General features: G+C 33.9%; 3 protein-coding genes, 1 long non-coding RNA gene and 1 other non-coding gene across 8 annotated transcripts; 2 read left to right on the top strand and 3 right to left on the bottom strand.

Moving 5' to 3' along the window:
- Positions 1-730: 730 nt before the first annotated feature.
- LOC105644800 (Zn-dependent exopeptidases superfamily protein) lies at positions 731-9,828 on the bottom strand. Of its 3 annotated transcripts, none has more exons than XM_012230275.4 (21): positions 9,418-9,828; positions 9,205-9,290; positions 9,013-9,114; positions 8,370-8,476; positions 8,156-8,256; positions 7,700-7,787; positions 7,209-7,297; positions 6,324-6,463; positions 6,054-6,219; positions 5,787-5,922; positions 5,530-5,626; positions 5,145-5,274; positions 4,251-4,310; positions 4,045-4,163; positions 3,713-3,837; positions 2,756-2,980; positions 2,425-2,585; positions 1,743-1,906; positions 1,395-1,477; positions 1,223-1,308; positions 731-959 (listed from the first exon to the last, which is right to left on the bottom strand). In XM_012230275.4, exons 1-21 carry the CDS (start codon positions 9,622-9,624, stop codon positions 816-818), a joined length of 2,616 nt encoding a protein of 871 aa, XP_012085665.1. In that variant the 5' UTR covers positions 9,625-9,828; the 3' UTR covers positions 731-815. The 3 variants fall into 3 exon arrangements, with proteins under 3 accessions (XP_012085665.1, XP_012085666.1, XP_020539184.1); XM_012230276.4 differs by having other exon boundaries at positions 9,205-9,306; positions 9,418-9,552; XM_020683525.3 differs by having other exon boundaries at positions 9,210-9,306; positions 9,418-9,552.
- Positions 9,829-11,120: 1,292 nt separating this feature from the next.
- On the top strand, positions 11,121-14,517 carry LOC105644801 (putative arabinosyltransferase ARAD1). The gene is made up of 4 exons (XM_089719120.1): positions 11,121-11,725; positions 12,680-12,976; positions 13,047-13,142; positions 13,731-14,517. Exons 1-4 carry the CDS (start codon positions 11,246-11,248, stop codon positions 14,148-14,150), a joined length of 1,293 nt encoding a protein of 430 aa, XP_089575246.1. The 5' UTR covers positions 11,121-11,245; the 3' UTR covers positions 14,151-14,517.
- A 2,655-nt stretch (positions 14,518-17,172) lies between these two features.
- On the top strand, positions 17,173-21,393 carry LOC105644802 (ELMO/CED-12 family protein). Of its 2 annotated transcripts, none has more exons than XM_089719121.1 (9): positions 17,173-17,390; positions 19,384-19,497; positions 19,799-19,863; positions 19,927-20,042; positions 20,158-20,212; positions 20,316-20,436; positions 20,560-20,607; positions 20,759-20,853; positions 21,067-21,393. In XM_089719121.1, exons 1-9 carry the CDS (start codon positions 17,288-17,290, stop codon positions 21,163-21,165), a joined length of 816 nt encoding a protein of 271 aa, XP_089575247.1. In that variant the 5' UTR covers positions 17,173-17,287; the 3' UTR covers positions 21,166-21,393. The 2 variants fall into 2 exon arrangements, with proteins under 2 accessions (XP_089575247.1, XP_089575248.1); XM_089719122.1 differs by lacking the exon at positions 17,173-17,390 and adding an exon at positions 17,900-19,170.
- On the bottom strand, positions 20,316-22,800 carry LOC110010580 (uncharacterized). Its single transcript, XR_002285573.3, has 2 exons — positions 22,334-22,800; positions 20,316-21,613 (listed from the first exon to the last, which is right to left on the bottom strand). It is a non-coding gene; the product is annotated as an uncharacterized LOC110010580 (long non-coding RNA).
- LOC119371542 (U6 spliceosomal RNA) lies at positions 22,712-22,814 on the bottom strand. The gene has a single exon (XR_005179178.1). It is a non-coding gene; the product is annotated as a U6 spliceosomal RNA (small nuclear RNA).
- Positions 22,815-24,424: the final 1,610 nt, after the last annotated feature.

Below are 24,424 nucleotides of genomic sequence, written 5' to 3'. Positions count from 1 at the left end.
GATTATTTGTTTCTAGCGGATCTCATTTGCGCGATAAAAACGACATGACGACCAAATCTAGGTTGTTTGTATTTTTACTATTAGTTTTGCTATGATTAAAGCCACAAGAAGGGTTTAAATTGATGAAAATATTCTAGTAACGTAAGTCTTTGGGAAACATTATTAAAAATGGGCTAATTCCAATTGTTGTTCTTAACCATAATAATTTAATTTTTGGCAAATTATCCTAAAGCACTCAACGTAAACATAGAAAACAAATTGCCAAGCGGTTATTTATTTACTGCTGCAGTTTTGTAACACAAGTTAGAATTTGTTGTCAACAACAACGCGCTGCTATATTTCCAACGCATTCCAAGTCCAAGGTCATTCTCTTTATAAGCTCACGATGGTGGTTTTAATTTTTCCTTTGCTTTGAAAAATCTTCCTAAACTTAACGAGCAGTCGGTGGAAGACTGTCTAAACAATGTAACTCAAATTTCCTTTAAAGAAGGAAAAAAAAGTGCAATAAATTTACCAATTTATCCTATTATCTAAATGCACTTACATTTATATTATGAACATCAATTGCCTTTTATAATTTGAAAGCAATTTACTTTTCAGAAAGTTCGTTTGTGTATCAAACACATTCAAATTTTACTTCTTTGGATATAATTTCCTTAGAAATGAACTTTTCAGAAAGTATGTTTTCCTTATAAATAGGATAGTTTAAACTAAACGAGGCCTCTAAGAATTTCAGAAGTGCATTATCATACTGTGAAATTTTTGTTTATTAAATAAATGTTCTATCACCATATGTTTCGTTAGATCCACGAGAACTAAAATGTATAGCTAGACATAAAGCTAGAATAAGCAGTGACATCAACCCAATCAGGGAAAAGGCCCTTCAAATTTTTAGCTCCATCAAACAAGACTTGATCTACCACAGCAAGTTCCACTCTTAAATCATTAGAATTGCTTGCCTGCACATTCCATAGTCAAGAATGATCACAAAACAGTTATGAAAAATTAGTTATCTTTGTAGTCTAAACATGAGTCTTAATGATTCTGGAAAATGCCAGGTGGTGAGAGTGAAGGATGGAGAGAATGGATTCCTTTTTCTAAAAACTAATATTTTAAATGCAGCGGTTGCAAGATTTTTCAGAACACAAAAGGATGATTTTCAGTATATTGCAAGTACAGTTGTCAATTATTTGCCCAAATAAGAAAGCGTTCCGAGTTTTACCTCTAACCAGAAGGTCCATTTATCATCACTAGCTCCGCTAAGTCTACATATGTATGATGGAGGACCACCATCAATTGCTTCCGGAGCTGAAATTATTTCAATAAGGTTAGAATATGCCATAAAACATTGCTCTTCCATTCAAAACCAATGTGGAATATAGAAGATTCTATACCGGGTAGTATATTGTCTGCCAGTGACCAGCTCGATAAAGGACCAGTAATGTTAAGAACTGCAACCCAGATCTCCTCTAAGTCGCTGAAACAATATATTCATAAAGCTTTGAAGACATGGCAATGAAATATACAATAGAAAAGCATACACAGAGTTAAACATAGCATAGGTTCTGTAATATTAGCGCTATGCAGGAGGAGGAAATGCTAGTTTAAAAGGAAAATGTTAGACATGAGGAATTTATCTAACAAATAATAGAGGCACAAATAATATTTCTCGAAAGAGCATTGTATTCTTGAAGCACAAAAATTTTCATTTAGTTGAATACAGATTAACACATTCTACTTACCCTAAGGAAAGTTCCAAGTGAATTCTCCGAGATCCCTCATTAGAAATATCATGAGGTTTGTAAGTAGACAAATTGGGGAAATATCTATATTGTTTCATAACATCATCCTTCTTTGCAGCGAACTTCAAACTTCTTGAGAACAAATGAGATACTGGAAAAAGTGCCTGAGAAAATATTTTAAAAGGAAAATGTTAGTCATGAAGAACTTTGTCTATGGCATTGATGAATTTTCATAGCAATCTCAAACAAATTACTGAAAGAGATATAACTTATTCTTGCTGGACTATCACAAATACATATGGTTATTTATTTATCACTTAAACGGTAACATCTAAAATGATATAAGCTTCATGTATCAGGCTTAAGACAACATCTGCATCTATAATAAGTGCAACGGTAATGGAATTCTTCATTTGTTTCAACAATGCAGTTGAGATGGAAAACCACTCAAACATTGCAGATGGTGTAAGGAAAAGGGGATAGAAAGACTGAATAGCGAATAAAAACCATAGGCAAATGATTAAAAAAATTCTAAAGTTTGGCCAGAAGTGACAAAATTAAAAGTTCTGACCAGATTGAAGAAGACAAAGTTCAGGATTCTTTTCCCATTTCGCTTTTAGAACATTACACTCTGCTTACAGATGTGTGGAAAGAGGTTTGAGGACTATGGAAAGTCACATACCATCCAAGTATTGCGGTGAGAAATATTAGCAGTTTGGAAAGAAAAATCTGGACCAACGTGCAAAGCCTTTGCCACTTCAGGTACATGTTTAAAAAGAAAAAGCAAAGAATTGGAATCCACCACAGAAAAATCATAGCTGGAGTTGACGACTCTATTTCCATCTGCCAATGCACAAGCAAAAAGATTTCAGCACAATATAACCAGAGAGAGAGACAATAGAAACCTCAAATGAATCATGAAACTAATAAAATTAATGGATCAATTAAAACAGCATGACTGACCTAGATAATCAAAATTTTAGATATATATTGACTGATTTATTTCTTCATACCTACAGTAACAATCGTATGCTGAAAAACAGCCCTCTTAGGGGCAGTGTTGCTGTAGGGAAAGAACTGTGATGAGAGAGCCAAAGCAAGCACACTAGTGTGCAACAAGAATTGCAGTATGGGGGACCTAGCCAACCAACGACCACCAATAGGTATCAGAGGGCCCACACACCAACCGGTTACAACTCCTATTGTTGCTGCCACTAGAACATCAGTAATATAATATCCTGCAAGCAAAGAACTGATGGTTGATATTCAAGGATAATGATACTTGGAAATACAATGTTACAAAAGAAAGATAAATAATTCTTTTTGAAATTTATGATCACTGAGATAAGTGTCTTCAGCATAAAAATAGTTTAATAAAGCAATTTTAAGGTGATGAAATTTGCTATATTAATCACTAGGATCAAAGAACTAGTTCATCAATGTCCATTGTCAATAGGACAATTGTAAATAAGAAAATAATGAACCAATAAAAGGAGTATCGCAATAAAAAGATAAATTTTATTAAAAATCTTGAAATTTGAAACTAGGTCAAAGGAACACCAAGGAACAATTCAAACAGCTAAAAATACCAAACAGGAATAAGGTTTGTATTAATACAATGATCCAAGTGATAAATAATTGGTGCAGCCATACATCTGGGACAATCGATATAAACTAATAGGCAGAATCAGTTCAATAGAAGAATTCAGAACAATTTGATCAAGAATATGGTCAACCTTCCAAATTACGCAATTTCCATTTATGGGCACCAGAAGTGTAAGCAGAATTCAAGTTTTGATGATAAATAGTAAAAATGAGACTATGTGGATCCTGAGATAACCTTTTTCACCACTTCTCCAGTTAAAACAACTGAATCTCTAGATTAGGCAAAACAACTGCAAGTAATTTATTCTGGATGGGCTAATTTAAAATTATAGCATCACCATAAATAAAAGTTGAGGAAAACTAACCATAAGGTGGAGGAACAGCACCCATCATACCCATCTTCTCAACTAAAAATTGGACGAGAAATCCACCAAAATATGTAGAGTACATGATGCATGGAATTAAAGGTATCAGATAGATGACCGTTGACCTTAAACGGAAAAAGAAAAAGGTGTTAGCAGACAGAAAGTTTCATTTTTTGATGCAATTTACTATCTTTATCAATTAGAAGAGGAACATAAGTTACACCTAATGTAGATAATATCAAACCAAGAAACAAAGTTGATTAATAAATAGGAAACCAACCAAAAAAAAGTGCTAAGCAATGCTAACAGGGAAAGAGTCGTTGAAACCATACCGAAGAGATTCATGGCCGTAAGACTTGATATATACATTAAAGAAGATCCATGCAAGTAGCATGAAGGCTGACACTATAAAGGTCAAGAACCCTCCACTGAGCCCAGCTACAAGATAACCCTACTTTTACCAAAGTTAGCCATTGAAAATTTGAACACTCCAAAAGATAAGAAAGCAAAAATTAATAACTGTGACCAAACTACATACCAAAGTTAAGCAAGCATAAAATGCAAATGCTCCCCAAAACCAAGCTTCAGCAGAAAGTTCCTGTGAGATCCATGCTAGACTAATTATGTGCTAGATTTTAGTGATGAATAGTGCAGCCAGGCTTAAATTTAAATTTCCATCCAGCAAAGAAGCAAATACACTGACACAATATCACTCACCAATGATCCAACCCAACATATATTATAAAATGTATAAGAAAAAAACCAGCCACACAGATTAAGATCATGGAGATCTATAAACCATACGATAAACATTTATTTGGTTCCACATATCAGGAGAAGATAAGTTAAATAAAAGTGTCCATTCTACAGGGGAAAGAAAATTATTTTGCTGGCCTATTGGGCATGCTCCATCAATTACTGCTTTTCCAATTCCAAGAGTCCTTGCCAAGTTTAAATGTCTCATCTGATAAGATAATAGTTAAAAGTGATTATAAATCACCCAATGATTTTCAGGCGACGCCAGGTTCTGCAGTCTATTTGTTTATACTCAGTAAACAAAAGATCAATTGCTTCATGTACAAAAAAGGTTATATTCTAGTAATGCTAACCCATTAGTTGTTTTCAAATTCCAAAAAAACGGGATTCTATCCTCACTTGTCATATTATGATTGAAACTTGCACAGAAAACATTTATTTCTAAAATTTCTATAACATGTGCAAAATCAGCAACATATTATTGTTTTTTCGGCTTAAGTGCTATATTTAGTTATTTTTAAGTGCTATATTTAGTGATTTTTATTGAATACCTAAGCAATACAATAAGCTTTGCTCAATGATGAAAAAAATGAATCCCAATAAAAATTACAAGATAAATTCGGCCTATGTTTGCAATTACTTAAGAATATATGAATATATGAATATATAGTTGTACCTCCTTCGATTTCTTGAGAACTGAGGCATCCTGAGAGAGGGGGAAACAACTCCAAATAGTTCTTGGGATCAACAAACCAACAAGTGAGCAAGGAATGAACATCATGTAAGCCAGGCATGGATGAGCAAACCTACATGTAAATCTAGCATATCAATAATGAACATAATCACTCAAATCTTACATCTTACAGTAAACCCCAACCATTGATTTGTCGGCATTTGTACAAGTTCAAATTACAATGTTATTGATTAATTTTTCTTTTATTTTTGGTGAAATCATCCATCATTGTACCTAACTAAATCCCACCCTATCTTTTTACTTCAAAATTTATGAAATTGGAAAACCTCATAAATAGTAAAGCAACACAACCAGAGAACAAACCCACCAGCTCATGGCATGGCTAGAGAAAAATAACCTCAAAATGGAGAAGGCAACTGGAAAAATAATTGCCATTATAATCCCAGCAGCATGTAACAGCAATCCTGCAACACAAATTTGAGAATGTTTTATAAAAATCTTCAACATTTGCATGTTTAAAAATTGTACAAATGGGTCATAAAGGTTGGAGTTTTTTTAGTGCAAGGTATAGGCTAGAATAAAAGCATGCACAGTCATGAGAAAATCCAGCAGTAGAGACTCCACCTTTCACAAAATCAAAGAAGGTTGCAAACCCAGAACATAACCCTGAATCCAGAAAACGCAAAAAGAATGGCATAACAAGAAAGATAGCAATGGGAATGCTATGAAGTACCAAAGCTGCCCTTCTTGAATAGAAAATCTGAAAGATTCATAATTAGAGAAAAAGTATTATTTACATATTGCATATGATGCAACCAATCTGTCGTAGTCTTAATCCCTGACCAAAAAAGAAAGCATCCTAGAGCAGGTATCTTGAATTTATCAACATACCATGAACCATGATAAGTAATCAAAGAAAACAGCTCGCTCATCCTTATAATCATCAGAAGTAGCTTTCATAGCATCTCTTTCTTGGGCATTCCGCAGCTTAGAAGAATTTGTAAAGGCTTTAAGTATATTGTACAAATTGTCCCCACGTGCTTGCATGCTTCCAGGTCTGGTTTAAGAACATTTTATATATGATCAAAGGTGTGAAATGCTGTAGTTTCTGTAAACATCACAATAAGTATATTTATACCAAATAGCAGATATAATGCATACAGTAGTTTGTCCAATGTATCATAAGAGGTATGGTAGTAATAACCACCAAGAAGAAAGATAATATCCAGGCTGGGAATGTTTCCATAATCTTGGGAAAATATTCTGTAATCTGTGTCTCCGGGAATAACAGGAAAAACGTCCTACGCATTGGAAAAAAAAATTGAAGATGAATTATTTAATGCATAAAAAAAGTGCAGGGAAAAAATTGTTGGTAGAAAGAAATTGGGGGGGGGGGGGGGTGTCTTTTTTTTTTTTTTTTTTTTTTTTTTTTTTTTTTTTCCCTTTGGGGGAGTTTGATAAAGCTATACAGCTAATGAAGGATACAACAGCACAATGGAATGAAAGGAATAAGTAGGAGAGTGATACTTGTCAGCATGGTATCTGGGAAAAATGCAACAAATCCGTGTTGTCTTCAATAAACATATTTAAGATGGTATTTTTTCCCTCAACAATATTTACAACAAAAACGCCATTTTGGTTTGATGAGGGAAGAGAATAGTCTAAACTAATGTTTTTTGATTATTTGGCATCTGAGGTTGAAACTGTTCCTTCAGCTAGGTACCCTTTTAAATGTCATAAAAGTGGAAGTTCAACTGTTTTAGAGTTTTTAAGACCAAAACATGTTGAATGTATCTTTTAAATTATTTGTTACTTGTCTTTGATCAAAATATTCAAAATTTTCAACAATGTTTATAAGAAAAATGCCATCTTGGTTGATGAGGAGAAGATAAAAATATAATCTGTTTTTTATTTTTGGCATCAAAGGAGTCAATTGAACCTTTTGTTTACCCATTATGAGTAACCAGATAATAGAACACTCAACAAATTGGTTTAAAGCTAAAATTTCAAAAAAACAAACACACACTTATAGGTAAGAATATGAACCTGAGCAGCACTATGTGCCATGGGGTATATTGCAGACTGGGCATAGACTAGGGAAGGCCAAGCACTAGGTCCAGATTGGCAGACTAAATCTGTTCAAAAAATTTAACAAATCAGTATAGAGCATAATAGTATAAACATATGATTTTGCATCGTTGCAAATACTCAAAACATAAAATTTCATCTATCAACGTGGAAGACAGATTGAGCCTATTCATCATTTTAGTTCCAGCCACCAAACTTATTCCCTATTTTTGTCCTGCTGAACTTCTCAATATTATAGATTGTATCAGGTGATGTGTATGACCATGTTATACATTAAAGGACATCTTATATTACAAATTTTCCATGATTCCATCCTAATAAAGATATTCCGGATCTGTAGATCACAGACACAGGCTGCTGGCCATTTTCAGTTCTCCCCAAATGAGTTGGCATTAACCGAAAGTTTTAGAAGTATTTCAGAAAAGAACATTGCGAGGATCATATCCTACCAGGACCTCCTGTCCCTGATGCTTCCACATTAACTGAAGCTCCTATTGAATCACGCCATTTATATGAGTTCATGAAGCCATGTGCACCCTGAAACATCATATGTGACCAAGCTGGATTAAGCTTAAATGAACTAGATGCTTAACAAAAAGTAAATTGTAAGACAATGATCAATCAATGCGGACTTCTTGCAGAATAGTAGGGCTCCATTTTTGGGAAATAACCTGATTACCTTGACTTCCATAAAGGGATCTACAAGGTGTCTGCTCACCCATAATAGTATGATCATTTATGGATGATTAATGCACTACTGATCTCAAAAGGAACGAAAAAAGGAAAATGATATGCATGTAGGTTAAGCTTTTGATGTTCCAAACAGAAATCTCAAAGTAATAAAGATGTAAATGAAACTAATTAAATTACAAATGTAGTTTCAGATTAAAGCTACGATGTCATACCAACATAAAAAGCTCCTCTGCACCATTAAAAAGGAAAATAATGGGCCGAGGGGGGGTCCAACTGGAGTCTACAATAACTCTTGATAGTTCCAGCATCGATGCTGCAATACAATTTTTGAAAAAGAAAAAGGCAAAGCAAAGTGAGACTTAAATGATTGAAAACAAAAATGGCAAAATGCATCATAACTTAGGTTGAGTTATTTAAAGCACTCACCGACACATGAACCACAGTCACCAGCTCCTGGTGAACCAAGTGGACTATCAAAATGGCCATTAATTAAAACTGATGGGTCAGTGTCTTTTGAATCTGCGGAAGATATCCTGTCATTTAGGAGAAATTATCTTACATATTTTACCTGCTAATACAACACAAATATAAATTCAAAGGCCACAAACATAATAGGTCGTTCGTAATAGTCTTGTAGTTTGATGGGACATTATTAACTCATTTTCTATAAATTAGTTATAATCTTGAGACTGCTGTGCAAATGACCCTCATCACCTCCTCCCTCTGATATTTAAACCATTCAAGCACTAAGTAATAAATCCTCAGAATAATCCCCAATGTATAAATTAAAATTCAGAGTTCCTAAAGCAGGCGAAAACTATGATCCACTTCACAAAGAACAAACGAAATAGTACTTTCTGAGGATTCCAACCAGCTGCATGCTTTAATCATATACTGCAATAAATAGCGGTCCCCATTTGCATATAAAGCATGTTACACATGATGAAATAGACAAGTAACTGAAAGACTTACTTCTCATCGGTTTGATTTAATATACATTTCATACATCAATAAAAGAACCAGAACTTCAACTAGGAGCTGCAATTCAATCCGAAAAAGGAAAATGTACCTCATGACTATATTAGTATGGTTTCTGTACCCCAAAGATATGCTGTGTCCTAGAAATATCATATTGAAAGAACCATTAACAACATTCTCTTCAATCTCAATTCTGCAAAATATAACAATTCAAAAGTGAAATTGAATAAGACATTGCAGAATTAAAATTAAATTAAAAATATAAGTAGAAAATAAAAAGAACCTGACGTTCGATCCAGCTCTCTCCTTGATAATTACCAACTGCTCTTTAATATATATAGCAGCTTCTCTTAAGCCTTGACGCCCTTCCTATCAATACTCAAAGCTATTCAAAAATTAGATTGACAAAAGACAAACTAAGCCTACTCTAGCAACAACAAACTTTAGTTGAGAATTCAAAAATCAAAATGTAAAACAAACAAAACCGCATACTCACTTGGCGACCGTCTTGAGTTAAAACTCGAACGTGTTCAACGGCTCTAGCCTCGGAGAAGCGATCAAGAGGAGCGTCGATCTCTAACGGCTTAATAAACTTCATGTGAATGATAGAGTAACAAAGCGCCGACATGAGACCATACATAATCGCCAGAGAAAATAGGAACTTAAATCCGGTGACGTCGCCGGAACTGAGCCTGAACGCCATTTTCTTCAGTACCACCCTTGAGGAAGTGTGAAGAGACACGAAATGTAGAAATAAAGTAAAACTATTACTGTTATGATTCTATTATTGTGTATAAGTTAGGTAAGGGTATGACTATAGAAATGGAAGGTGCTTAAGAAGATGCTGGGTTTTGTCTGATAGAAAACTGTGAATTCAGAAGAAACCAGCGCACGAATAAAAGTCCCTCCTTCACGCTACCGCTCATAGTTAGTAAACACTGTCCGACCCGACGAGTCAACCCGAAGAACCGGTCTCAAAATGGGCCGGTTTTGCTTTTGCACTATTTAAAAAAGAGAACCGCGTTCAACCTGCTTACCCACATTTAAACTGATCGATCTGCACAAACACCAATCAACCTAGACTGGAGTTCCATATTTTAATTATTTTTATTATATTATAATTATTTAATTAACACACACCATTAATATTTATATGACCCATTAATTAAACCATTAATATTTAAAAAAAGAAATATATAATCATTTTTCTCTTTATTTTCCTTTCAAAAATCCAAACATAAATACAAAAGTTGTTTTATATTTGTCTTCTTTATTTTCTTTTAATATTTTATTTCTCCTTTAAATTACATTTTTCTTTCCTCACATGTGTTACTCTTCATTCCAAATAAGGTAAATGAAACGTGGCATACAAATTTGTTTTGTACTAGGCTTGTCTAATTGGGTTGCGGAGAGGGTTCTAGCTTCTAGGCTTATAGATTCTACGCGTTTGGATCTCTTAACAGGCTCGGGGAGTTCGAGTTGGATTTTTAAACAGTGAAGGTTGTTGGACAGTCACATCATTGAATGACTTGCGATTACGGGCTGCTTCAGCTAACAGTAGGATCAACTGGTACTTGTATTAATTTAACATTTCTTTTTTTTTACTAAAATTGTTTTTCCTCACTTTGCTGTTAGAATTGTGTACTATTTGGTTATAATTTAATAACTGAATTGAAACATAAAGTTTAATTATTTCAGTATATTAATTCATATTGCTATTTAATTTGATTAATAATATATTATATCTATTTCATAATATTTGTCATATATGAAATTTTACGACTTTTAAGAAAAATATTAAATTTGTCTAAATTATAATAAATTATTTAGTAAATTGACTAAATTGTCATTAATTTAATATTAATTTTTTAAATAATTATTAAATTAAAATAATAATTATTGATCACGTATAAAAAATAAACCTAAAAAAAATATTTGTTACTTTTTGAAATTTTAACCGTAGAATAACGAAGAAATTACGAAAATTAGAGTAATTATGTGAAATAATTATGATAATTTAGTTGAAAAAACAAAAGTACTCTAGTATAATTTAATGATTAAATTACTTTTCTTTAAAATTACCGTAAAAAATAAAAATAAAAATGATTTAAAAAAAGAATTTAAACTGAAAATACCGCGCAGCAGGTTTACTTTTGCTGTCACTGTGCATAGTCCATTAAGCAAGCCTTTTATTCCTTGCTGTGTCTAATCCATTAACGTCCAGTAAGAGCAATTAGAGCTAAAAGGACGTATCAGCAGCTTCAAAGTGGTAAAAACGACATACAAAAATACTTGCAAACGGCAATGGCAAGAAATCTGCCAAGATGTTTGGAAAAGTGATCTTTCCCATACTATTCATCTTCTTTCTAGTCTTCTCTTACTCCATCTTCATCGGAACCGTTGATTTCAGATCATACTTCAATCCTCTCCTCCAACAGTCACCGGCCGGTGCGCACTCGATGTGTGCAACCGGGCCGCCTCTTAAGGTCTACATGTACGATCTTCCTCGAAAGTTTCACGTGGCGATGATGAGCAAGAGCAAGGTAAATGATGATACGCCGGTAACGGCAGAGAATTTACCGCCGTGGCCGAAGAATTCGGGGTTAAGGAAGCAACATAGTGTAGAGTATTGGTTAATGGCTTCGCTTTTGTATGATGGCGGTGGAGAGCAGAGAGAGGTTGTTAGGGTTTTAGATCCGGAAAAGGCTGATGCTTTCTTCGTGCCGTTTTTCTCTTCTTTGAGCTTTAACACGCATGGGCATATCATGACGGATCCGGAGACCGAGATAGATCGCCAATTGCAGGTATATTGTCGTTCATTTCTTTGTAGTTTCAGATTCCATTTTTGTTCAATTTACAGTTATGCATCCATTTTAGATTTAGTTATGTTTAGCAGCATAAACTGAAGGAAAGAAAGGTAAGTAATTAGAGCCGCTGGTAGCTGTTTTAGGAGAAAAGCCTAAAAATTGTGATGTCTAGCCTTAGTTTCCTGGAAGAGTAGATAGATCCATTTATAATTAATTGCTGAAATTTGATTGGCAAGTGTAAAATTTGAAAATATGGAAATTATTTGGCGAAGTAGTTCAAAAGAACTGAGATTTACTTCTCTGATTGTCTTATAGTATTGAAGCAGTTTGTATTTTTGCCATGCCACTGTCCTTACAAGTAAGATCTCGAATGTACGGTTTTCAGTAATTTCATCAAGGAAGTGGTTTTATGTATAGCTGTACTACTACTTAACAGTAGAAATAAAGGAAAATTTTCAGTCTTGAACAGGAGTTGAGACTTATAAATGCTCATTATATTTACACTTGGCAAAAGAAGTAAAGGAGCATATGGAATGGCATATAATTTTCAACGTAAGGGTCTTTAAAGGGGTTAGAATTTATTTTGTTGATAATCACAGTCACGAGAAGAGATAGATGTCTATTTTACTCTTGAAATACGATTTCATGGTTTTCTTTGACCATTGACCATTCATAAGCAAATAACGAGGAATCCTCCGCTCAATCATGAGGCTTTCATAATTTGATCATAATTTCTAACAAGAGGTCCAGGATGGTATATTTCTGAGACACGGGTGTAACTGGAGGTTCTTCATATTTAATCTATTAATCATTAGAGTGGTAATCTTTTTCTGTGCATATTGGAGTATCTAAATTGTTTAAACAGAGTCTTCAAGTTTTCTATTTGATCATATTTTTGTCTGAACTTCGGTACCACTATCAATGTTGATTATGAGATGATTTCACTTCCAGGTTGAGGTAATAGAATTCTTGTATAAATCCAAGTACTGGCAGAGGTCTGGAGGCAGAGACCATGTGATTCCCATGACACATCCTAATGCTTTTAGATTTCTCCGAAAACAGTTGAACGCATCTATTCTTGTTGTTGCAGATTTTGGCCGCTACCCTAAGTCCCTCTCAACCCTGAGGAAAGATGTGGTGGCCCCATATGTACATATTGTTGATTCTTTTACAGATGATGAAATTTCTGATCCATTTGAATCTCGTACCACACTTCTTTTCTTCCGCGGGAATACAGTTAGAAAAGATGTATGCTACTTTTACTTTATTCTAAAACCTCCAATTTGAAGTGATTGTTAACAATCTTCTTGTGTTGCAGGAAGGCATAGTTCGATCTAAACTAGCAAAGCTATTAGCTGATAATGATGATATTCATTTTGAGCAAAGCACTGCTACAACAGAAACAATAAAAATGGTATGTACTGAAGTTATAAGGATGGTTGATATTGATGATGTCATTGCATTTCTAGTCTTTGCAGTAGTTTCCAATTTCCATATATATATATATATATATATATATTTGGTGCAAGAGTGGAGGTTTGAGCTTCCATCCACCACCTGCACTATACGCAAGTACCCTGCCATTAGGCTACTAGCCCAATGGCAAATTTGCATTGAATTATCATACTTTATGGTCCATAAAGCATTAGGAGACACAATTAGTAACTTTTCTTTTTTATTACAACTTTTGGAATTTTAAATTGATAGCTTGTATTTATCCCTGAAACTTGTCTAAACTTCATGCCTGATAATATTGTGAACTTGACAATTATTATTGGTGTCAATTTATATTTATAGTCAGGAAATGTTCTTTTCCCCCTCACTGAAGTGAATTCCCGTGCATAGAGGACATTGAATATGCAATTTTGGTCTTTAGAATCTTCTTTTAGAAGGATAATAATATAAGACTCTATTAGCCACTGTTTTTTCCAAGTGCTTGTTATATAATGTTATTGTTATTTCTCTTCTTACTTCTCATTTCTTTCCTTTTCTGACATACCAGTCAACTCAAGGAATGAGATCATCAAAATTCTGCCTGCATCCTGCAGGAGACACTCCATCTTCTTGCCGGCTTTTTGATGCTATTGTCAGTCATTGTGTTCCAGTCATCGTGAGTGATCAGATTGAGCTTCCTTATGAAGATGAAATTGATTACAGTGAATTCTCGCTTTTCTTCTCTGTAAAAGAGGCAATTCAACCCGGTTACATGGTTGGTAAACTAAGAGAATTTCCCAAAGACAGATGGATCAAAATGTGGAGAAAGCTTAAGAGCATTTCTCATCATTTTGAATTCCAATACCCACCAAAGAAGGAAGATGCAGTTGACATGTTATGGAGACAGGTAAAACACAAACTTCCTAGGGTCCAACTTTCTGTACATAGAAGCAAGAGATTGAAAGTTCCAGATTGGTGGCAGCGATGAAGATCATCTGAAAGCTAGCTCATATGACACTGTACATTCATGATTTTTTTGATCAATCATAACAATAATCCCTTCTGGAGGGAACAATCAGAGGTAGCCGCCTTTATACTTGTTGTAACATTTACTCTTTCCACGGATACATCGAAAGATATTCCTTTCTCGACAGTGAAGACCAGCAGACTTGCCTGCACAAGAGCTCGACTTAATGCTAGAGAAATAAGTTATAGAGTATGTAATGGGATGCACTGGCTATAGACCTTTAGAATTTAGCAAAGCAAAAGAGTTATGGTTAAATTTCTTCTTTTTCTTTCTGAATCTTTATACAAATCTAATTGGAAATGGTGATGACATTCATTGATTGTGTTTATTCTCTTTTCTTGTTGAGCTATGGTAGCAACTAAATCAATTGCCATCTGTTATGAGCTATTGGAAGCTTACAGTGGACCTCAGCTTTGCGAATGATTAGGCCATATTTGAAATTTGATTAAGATTGCTGTTTTCTATTAAAATTTGATTTTAAACTATGTTATTATTATGCTACTGCCATAGCCATGTGGCAATAAAAAGGAAATTGGACGATCATAGATGGGTTAGGCGTGGGTGACATCCATGATTCTCCTTTGTCATTTTGCCATGCTTTTAAGGATCAAAATACTAGACCTAAAATATTCCTGCTCTTTTTTCTTAATTTTCTTTTTTTAAAAAAATTCGCAATTATTAGCCACGTGGCATTCAAATCAAAATCTAAAATCACGAGGAACAGTAGATAGAGAGGTGACATTAGAGCGAGTTAAGCTCAACTCCAAAAAACGTTAAGGGATTTTCTTAGTTTTTGCCGTGAATTCCCATACTAAATTTCTTGTCAGTCCTATTTGATCCACGCGCTGTTCTAGCACATTTTAAGCTTAGATTAGATTAAAAAAGAAAAATGATTCTTATCCGATGTCATTCTCCCGATTAATCTGATTTTGTACCAAATAAATAGGCGAAGAGGCAAAATACTTTTTACCAAGTTTTAGTTAAATCTTAAATATATAAACATACATCATTGATCCATAAATATAAACCATTTTATATTTATACACGCTAATCTTTTCAAATAAAAAAATAGTTGTACACGGCAATGAAAATAATTATTAATTTTATTAGATTATTAATAAAAAAAAATATTAAACTCAATCAGACATTGACTCGGATGGATGGGTCAATGGTTATCGGGTCACAAAAATATTAAAAATATATTTTAATTAAATAATTATAATTAAAATAATTAAAATATAATAAAAAATATTTAAAAATATCAAAAAAATTGGCTGAAGTCAATCGGGTATATGCAGTCAATTGGTTCAACGATAGATCAGCTAGTTCAATCTTATTTTTTCTCTTCAAATGGTTTAAAAGTAAATCAGTCTGACTTTGAAATCGATTCGTTAATTTCTTAGGCTGACATTGTTGCGGAATCCCTTCAACACGTGGGATCCATACAGATTTGAAGAAAGAAAAAAAAAAAGCAATAAATACGTTTTGTTTTAGATAGTCGACGAAGGCTGCGAAAGGAAAAGAAAAACGTGTTATTTGAAAAAGAAGGAAAGTTGACAATCTTCTTTGACAAAGAATAAAGACGTGAATGAGTTATACACGACTCATTCACTGAACTGCCTATAAAAGGAGGCAGACGAAGTTCATTTAAATGTACAAAAATAAAAGAATAGAAATACATAGAGTGTATAAAATTTTAGAAAAGGTTCCTAAAATTGAGAAAGAGAGAAAATAGTGAGGATTATAATTTTTGGGGTGTTTTTTGGAAAACACTTAGAGTACCTACTATTTTGTACCTACTATTTTTTAATGGAAGAATTATTCGGAGTTTTTGTTCCGTGGACGTAGCTCATAACAGTTGAAGGGTGAACCACGTAAATCTCAGTGTCCTTATTTTTCATTTTTCATCTGGCATTTACGGTAATTATTTAATTTTTACCGTGATTATTATTTCTGGTGAATTCGATCGTTAATATCCAATACGTAATTATTGGAGCATTTTTCCACCGGCCCCAACTCAAGATCAGTTATAATCCCAACAGACATGTTGGAATGAGTTTGTTAAATTATAATGAAAAGTTTATTAATTTGATTAAATCACTTTTTATTTCCATCATTATTATATTTAATACATATGAGGATAAAATTAGAAAATATTCGTTAATTATTCTTAAAGTATTTAAAAATAACTTATATTTATAATAAAAGAAAAATTCTAAAATAATTTATACTTGTGGACCTACGAGTAATGCTTTGACCAGATTCATGAAGAATGCGGATGTGTTTTCCAGTTTATTGAGTGAGAGTGACGAATAGAATATTAGAATCCTCCCTTTCATTAATTGGTCTGCGGTTGGAGTTTTCTGAAGACGGCCTGCCATGAAGGCTGTATTTGGACTTGCTGTCACCAAGAAACCAACACATGTCTGCAGTCTGCTGACTTTGGCAAAACTACAGACGTTACTCCTAAAGTCTATATTGCCCTAACTTTCTTTTATTATCTTTTTTGTCCTTTTATCTCTATTCTCTGTTTCTACCTTTCATTTTCTATTTCCTTTCCTGAAATGACCCCTCGTTTTCTTTTCCGGTTCTGAAAATTCTCTCTTGCTACTCCACTTATTTCTTTTCCCCTCAAAAAGATAAAAGACAATAATAAAAAAATAATTAAATCATTTATATTATAAACAACATATTCATTAAAATTACTGTTCGTCTCATCTAATTATTTATTGAAGAAACAACTGAGTTAATTAAAAAGAATATAATAAAATGAATTAATTTTAAGAAACTTTAGAAAGCAGTATTTCGCTAATATCCACGAGGGAGTACCAATTTTCTTATGAATGAAGATGAAGAGAGGTCGCCCCATCCCACATTTGGGTAAAATCCATGAGTTGCCATATAAAGCCAAACGTCGCAAGGAATAAGGGTATTCTAGTCATTTACTTTCTTTCATCACTCACTCCCACTCGCTCAAAATATTATATCGGGACGGGACCCAAACACCCTTAAATTCTCTCTCTCTCGCTCTCTCTCTCTCTCTCACACATCAGGCTCTGCAACTGGAAGTCTGTAACTTGGATTGAAGCTTGACTGAAATGAGCATAGTTAGAACTCAAGGGAACTGCATCGCGATCCGTACTCTATCTCCTCCTACTACCGTCGCCCGATGCCCTCACGGCTCTGCTTCTTCATCCTCAGGTTCTCATTTCCTTCTCTCTCTTTGTGCAATGTGATTTCTTGGGATTCCTTTAGAAGTAGAACTTCATGTAAACGATTTTACTGATCGGTTCGTCTTTGCTTCTATTTGCTATTGCGGTGTATTTATCCGATTCGTCTTATTTAGTTCTATACATACTTTCTCTTTTTCATTGATCCTATCAATCATATTAAACAATTAATCAAACTCAACATTTTACAAGTCAGTATGTATCTATATATTATTTTCAATGGATTATCCGAAATTTTTTTTTTAAAAATGAACTGCTTCTAAATAGTGGAAGCAGTTGCACTAAATCTGTGTGATTGGTGATCTCTTCTTTAAAAAAAAATATTCAAAAGAGTTGGAGTAGTAACATCGATAAATAGTTTGATTATTTAAAATAATTTAGGCTTTTTATTTATTTTTTACAATTAATTTTCTGCATAATAATGGAGAGGAACGGTAAATAGTAATAGGAAATTCAACGTAAAATTGAAGACAGCTTTGATAATGGCGCAAAAAGAGGGAACACTGTAACTGTTTAGGCAAAGTAAAGAGGGTAATGGTTCGATTCAAACATTATCCGTCCAATGTCCATACATGGAAAGTGGGGCCAATGCGGGTCGGTCTTACTTCCTATGTAGTTATTTTTCTGAATTCTTATTGATGGTCCTTGATTGGATTGGTGGTCCAACTGCACCACTGTCGTTTGTTTGTTTGTAGCTATTAGGCGAACCAACTAAAGTTGCCAATTAACGCAACCACTGTTCTATTTCTCGCCACCTTCTGCTTCTATCTTATAAGAAAATGCCATTTTTTTTCTCTTGCCTTTTGGCTTTTGATAGTTTATTATCTTTTTGAAAGGGGAAGAAAGACATTTTACAAATGCACTGTGCTGCTTGTTCTTCTTCTTTTGATTATATGAAATCTATATTTAAAACATTAAAATTAAAACATCAAAATATAGACACTTTCGGATTTGCAGCACTTTTTTTCCATAAGTGCTAACTTTCAATTTTTTTTATTAATTCAATTATAGCAATAGCAGAATCAATTTTGTCTTTGACTCGGTCAAAAGATGGAGGTGGCCAGATAAAATTTTTTTTTTAAGTTTTTTTTTTTTTTCGTTTTCTTTTGCCTGAAGGAAGCTACAGTGAAATAAGCTCACTGGATAATTTTGGGCTCGAAACCACTGTCTTGGATCACCCTCCTACCAGCGCGTGTACGCCGTTTCCGACCACATTGGATCGATTGCTCACATGGATGCCATATGTTCCCATGTGGTCGGATTGTGGTCCCATGTTTACAGCTAAGCGCGTGGCTTCACTCTACTTACTTCTAAGTTTGTCGGGTGAACGACGACACCGCATCATCTGCTTAGAGACAGTCCTAACACTCGATTAATATATGGTACAAAATACAAATACAGCTTCTGTAATCTTACTATTATTTACTCGTATAAAATTGTGTTCATCTGTACTAGCGCGCACACTAAAGCAACCTCCCTCTTGAGTCACGTGATCTTTATCCTATAGCCGCTCTGTCGGATGGCTCTACCGCATTATTTTGGTGACAAAATGGTTTAGACTTTAGAGAGCTACAATGCCTTCGTTACCCACCAACCACTGCCAGAATCACCAAATGACACATCTTCATTTACTAGTTGGTTGCAGCAAATAATCAGTGGGAAATAGCGAGATCTATGTGGACTAAGGACCACCTGAACTTGTTCACCTCTACATAGCATTATGAAATGCTCTGGTGTAGCTATTAAACCAGGTGGCTAAAAGATTGCTCGTGTTTTTCTTTCGTTTTTTTTTTTTTTTTTCCTTTTTAATTAATTTGGCTTCGATGGGCTTTCAACTGGCAACCTAGTAGTGTGGAGACCATTGATTATTGGTTTTCCTTTTATTTTTAGTTAAGCAGTGGCCATATAGTATATTTTGTGATAGTTGATTGGTTGATGGAGTGTAGTGGTTTGTATATGCACAGATGATGCAACTTGTGGGACGCCTACATGGATTGGTAAAGGCCTCACCTGTGTTTGCTTCAAGCGAAAGGGAATTTTTGAACGGATCTGCATTAACTTGACACCCCTACAGGCAAGTAGTTAATACATACACATTAATCATATAAAGCACACTTGAAGAAAACAAAAAAGAGAAGTAGTTCAAAAAAACAAAAGGGACTATTTTGTTCTGTTGCTTTTGCTAGTGCATTGTTCTTTCATTCATCTTCCAAAACTGAACTACGACTGTCCAGCCTTTAGAATTATATAAACGCACACATGGCTTGATCAGCCACATCCATTAACTCAAGGAAACAAATATATCAAATTGGTCCTATTGTTTTCTAATTTAAGATATTTGTTTCCCATTAACGGACATCTCCAAAAACTTTCAGGAAGAGAGATTGAAAAGGCTGAAGCACCGAATGAAGGTTTATTTTGATGGTTCCAGGCCAGATCACCAGGTGTGTAGTAATTTTATAATCATTTTTTGCTAATATATTATGCTTATAATTTCATCATAACAGGAAGCTTTAAGAGCGCTATGGTCTGCCACGTATCCTGATAGAGAGCTTCATGGCTTAATATCTAACCAATGGAAAGAAATGGGATGGCAAGGAAAAGATCCATCGACTGATTTCAGGTTTCTTTTCTTTCACTGCTCGTCATCTTTTTTCCTCCAGCACATTTCTTGTTCTTTTTTTTTTTTTTTTTTTTAAACTCAAGCTGTTAATTTATCTTTCTTACTTGATAAACAGAGGAGCTGGATTCATTTCTTTAGAGAACCTGTTATTCTTTGCCAAAACATTTTCTGTAAGATCCTACTCTGCGTGTGAATGTAATATTTTTAAACAATAAATAAATTTGCTTGAACCTTAACTTTGTTGACTAATTATTTGTAACGTATTTTTTGCAGATATCTTTTCAACATTTATTAAAAAAGCAGGGAGGAAAGCGATCTGCTTGGGAGTATCCATTCGCTGTTGCTGGTGTAAATATCACTTTCATGATCAAGCAAATGCTTGATCTTGATGCCTGTAAGTGGAACATGAACAATCATTACCTAGACCTAAGGCTGGTCCTTATTTTGTCCTAAAATTATCTAATATTACTTGAATGGATTACTAATTTTGCCAACTCATTTATTTTCTTGCTTACAGCCAAACCTAGGACTTTTGTCAGATCAGTTTTCTTGCAGATGTTGTCAGGTAGTAACTACTGTATTGGATAAGCATTTTCTTAATAGTGGTGAAATAATTTCAAATACATGAACTTTTATAGTTTGCTATTCTTGTCTAATATTAAGTTAGTGAGCTTTGTATTTACTGGTTGCTATGGCCGCCTTGTATGTGCTTTCAGAAAATGAATGGGCTTTTGACTTGTTGTATTGTGTGGCTTTTGTGGTAATGGACAAGCAATGGCTACAGAAGAATGCAACTTACATGGAGTTTAATGTGAGATTCCAATCTTCTAAATTCTTTGTTGAATTTTTTAAGATATAGAAAGTTTAAGGTTTTTAAAATCATTCTTTGAACTAGTAAGTTTTATCTTGTTGACATTGGAGTCGGCAATGAGGTTACAGAGTTTAAAACTCTAGGTGGATCTTTGGGCTAGGAAGTAATTATTAGCAAGAAGGTTTAGGTACTAATCCGATGATGCATGTGCAGGATGTTTTGAAGTGCACTCGGGCTCAAGTGGAAAGGGAACTTCTAATGGATGATGTCCTACGGATTGAAGACATGCCTTCTTATAGCCTTCTCTGTTAACAACAACAATCTAAGATTCTGTTTGTTTTGGTTTTTTTTTTTACTTTTTTTTTTTTTTTGTTGCTTTCCCTGCCTTATGCTATTTTAAACTGCAATAGAAAGTAACTTAAGCAAGTTAACCTAATAGATCGTTCAACCAGACTAGTCCAAAACCTCTGATATTTATTTTACCCCTGAAGTTGTACAAATCCCTCTGTTATCTATCTTAATTTTGTATTTTATTTGCAATATAGGATTCCTACTAATGAATTTTAAAAAACAAACATTGCTATATGCATGCACCAGAAAAGAAGATTGCCCAAATTAAAACATGGAAATGTGGTGAACAAATTATCATATGCAGACCTGTAGTGGGGTATTATTCGTTTGGATCCAACCTTCCAACTTTCTTTGCCTAGCAATCTTCTCTTCTGCTTCCTTTCCATGTAGTTCCCAATCTTCACAATTCCTGAACAGAACACGTATACAGTCAGTTCCCAAGCTTGAATCAGCTGTTTAAAAATATGACCTTTAAATGCAGATTTTAAAATTTAATGTGGAAGAATAACTATCCATTAAGGCTTCAATTATAATAAGGTAGCTACATCAGAGGCCACTTTGCAACTAATAACCATGTCTTACCACTCCATGTATTTCCTGACCAACAAATATTAATCAATAAAGAAATCCTTTCAAAAAGTTTAACAAATGAAATTAGACTAGAGAATCTAAAATGGCAGTAAAGTTTGCATTTTGGATTGACACACAAATAAGCCTTCAAGGACTTCAGATTCCTAATCTTAGGTTTGTCTACTAATGCTTCTGCGAAATTTCAGTCAAACAAACACTCAGAATTTTCAAATCCATTAAGAATATCCCATTCATTCCAAGCACCGGGTACTTCAAGTGGATAAATAATCAAAAAGAAAATCATAAACGACTCCAAAGTCCAAACCTCGTCTCTGCCATAAAGACCTCCATTAACTGACTGGACTAAAACCAATTAAGTGAACCAACTTAGCATAGGAGCAGGTCGTAGTCTTAATAAGGATTTTAACTTCATAGGTCATAAAGCAAACAACCTAGTAATAGTGATGAAACTGAATGAATAAATGAAAAAAGTGAGGCATTTCATCACAAACACCAAATATCAAGAAATTTTCCTGAGAAAATGAAAATATCGACTGACCGTTTTATGCTAGTCTACGGTACATTGAAGCAGAACTCCATTGAGACGCTGAAAATATAAACTACAACCGAAGAAAAGAAAGAAAATGAGCCATTGAATCAGAGCTCCAGCTCATGTTGAATTTGGAGGGAAAAGGAGAACACCCAAAAAAATCTACGAAAAGGAGAACAAATTGCGAGAAAACGAAATGCAGAAAACAGAGGAGAATAGCTTTAAAAAAATCCAGAAACGGTAAGGATATTATTTCAAAACGATAGAAAAGCAGGAAAATTTGGGGAATTTTGTTGAATTTAGGCAAAAGTGAATAACAAATTATACTGGAAACAAAACGGGGAGAATGGAAGTTATATTTCCAGGAAGACGAGAAATATGGGAAAAAAAAATTTGGACCATTTCTCGATTTGTGCGTGTCATCCTTGCGCAGGGGCCATGCTAATCTTCTCTGTATCGTTCCAATTTTATCGGATGTCCCCGAAGGGACAGCTTTCTAATTTCTCGCTAAAACTTATATAGGCTTGCTGTCAAAACTTCGTTAACGATGTGGGATTCATGTTCTCTTCTAATTTCAAACGTCAGCATTCGTTTTAAGGCCTTCCTGCGCACAAACACCAAGCAAGTTTGAAACACCCATCTGTTAATTAATCCATGGGCTTTTCTAAAATGGGGACTCAAAGTTTGGCTGACAGGCCAAAGCCCATCTCTTTCTTCGACCGTGCAGAAGCTCAAATTTGAACCACATTTTACTGATCCTTACAAATGTAAATCCTTAAATGACTACAGAAAAGTGGGAAATAGGCGTAATCAGTGTATATGCAGTTATGCAAAATAAATTAAAAAGTAAATTTATTTGTAAGGTTTTATTTTTATTTGCAATGTATTAGAGAATTTTATACATTATTCTCAAAAATAGAAAAATTACTAAAAAAAGAAAAATCGTTATATTTACAGTTTATATTTACTAATGGTTTTGGTATTTTTCCTCATTCAAATATTCTTATTAACTTCTTTTATCTTAAGCTAATATTTGATATTTATAAAATAATTATACATGCTGCATGTGTTATTTTCAGTTGGCTGGAGATAGAACAATAATATTCCAAATAAAGATATTCATTGCACTACCCAAAAAAACAAGTGGGAAATAGAGTAAGATCTGATATTCTCTTTATCCCTTCGTTTCTCACTCAGTTCGGGTTCCTTGTTTGATGGGTCATGCCATGAATGATTAGAACCTTTGACACACTCTAGGTATCTTACCTTGCAATGCTTTATATCCCTCCCTACCTACAGCGAGTCTTATCATTGCGAGCATGTGACTAGAAAAAGACTGCTTACCACTGTTAAAAAAAAAAATTGCTACTTGTATTTTTTTTTTTTTTTTTTTTAATGATAAAATGAATGTAACACTAAAAAAGATGTAAAAAATATAAAATTTTCAAAATAACTATACAAATCAAATATTAAATATTACAGCTTCACAATTCGACAGGATACAGACACCGATGTCCTTTTTTTTTTTCCAGCAGGAGAGGCCAAAATGGTGTTGGGTAAGGTAAACGAGGTGGAAGGTTTTGTTGAAAATGATTCAACACCAAATCCTTTATCTCATGATTAAGATGTTTAATTTAGAAATAGACAAAACATACAATTTGCAAATTCGCATTTCTGTTTTTAGATCATTTAAAAAAATGTCTTTCAGAAGAAAAGGAAATTAATTATGATGCAAATAGAATCAGAATCTAATCTATTAAAGAGAAAGAAGACGCCTAGCAATTTATGAGAACCTTTTAGGTATCTGTGAGTTGCAATTGATTTGGATATCATTAGCAGGCTACTGAATAAGGTAAACTATTAAGATGAATGATTATATGAGCAAAAGTTATTTGGTCATATAAATGTCATTAAAGGTTAATTGCAGAGTCATTAAACATGACAAAAGCTTGACAACTCAGATTGCTTAGGAATGAAGTTCACTCGAATGCACACAAAAAATCACAAGTATTCTGCCAAATAAGCAATTCATCCCTGAATAAGATACTCTAACTTTATGGATATATTAAAAGAAAATTTGGATGTCTCAAAATTTAAGCT

The sequence above is a fragment of the Jatropha curcas genome, chromosome 3 (genome assembly GCF_041381405.1).
Source record: "Jatropha curcas cultivar XTBG-Jc1 chromosome 3, XTBG_Jcur_1.0, whole genome shotgun sequence".
In the NCBI taxonomy this organism is placed as follows: Eukaryota; Viridiplantae; Streptophyta; class Magnoliopsida; order Malpighiales; family Euphorbiaceae; genus Jatropha; species Jatropha curcas.
The sequence above is the reverse complement of the archived record's forward strand: the minus strand, read 5'-3'. Positions and strand labels throughout refer to the sequence as shown.

Bases quoted from the DNA above. Each gene is read 5' to 3' on its own strand.
- LOC105644800 (XM_012230275.4), bottom strand. From the start codon at position 9,624: ATGGCGTTCAGGCTCAGTTCCGGCGACGTCACCGGATTTAAGTTCCTA. The intron at 6,220-6,323 runs GTATGCATTATA...TTCTTAAACCAG, and splicing joins GATACATTGGACAAACTACT to ACCTGGAAGCATGCAAGCAC. The intron at 4,311-5,144 runs GTACAACTATAT...TGGATCTCACAG, and splicing joins TTCTCAAGAAATCGAAGGAG to GAACTTTCTGCTGAAGCTTG.
- LOC105644801 (XM_089719120.1), top strand. From the start codon at position 11,246: ATGTTTGGAAAAGTGATCTTTCCCATACTATTCATCTTCTTTCTAGTC. The intron at 11,726-12,679 runs GTATATTGTCGT...TTTCACTTCCAG, and splicing joins AGATAGATCGCCAATTGCAG to GTTGAGGTAATAGAATTCTT. The intron at 12,977-13,046 runs GTATGCTACTTT...CTTGTGTTGCAG, and splicing joins GGAATACAGTTAGAAAAGAT to GAAGGCATAGTTCGATCTAA.
- LOC105644802 (XM_089719121.1), top strand. From the start codon at position 17,288: ATGAGCATAGTTAGAACTCAAGGGAACTGCATCGCGATCCGTACTCTA. The intron at 19,498-19,798 runs GTAGTTAATACA...ACTTTCAGGAAG, and splicing joins CTTGACACCCCTACAGGCAA to AGAGATTGAAAAGGCTGAAG. The intron at 19,864-19,926 runs GTGTGTAGTAAT...TCATCATAACAG, and splicing joins GTTCCAGGCCAGATCACCAG to GAAGCTTTAAGAGCGCTATG.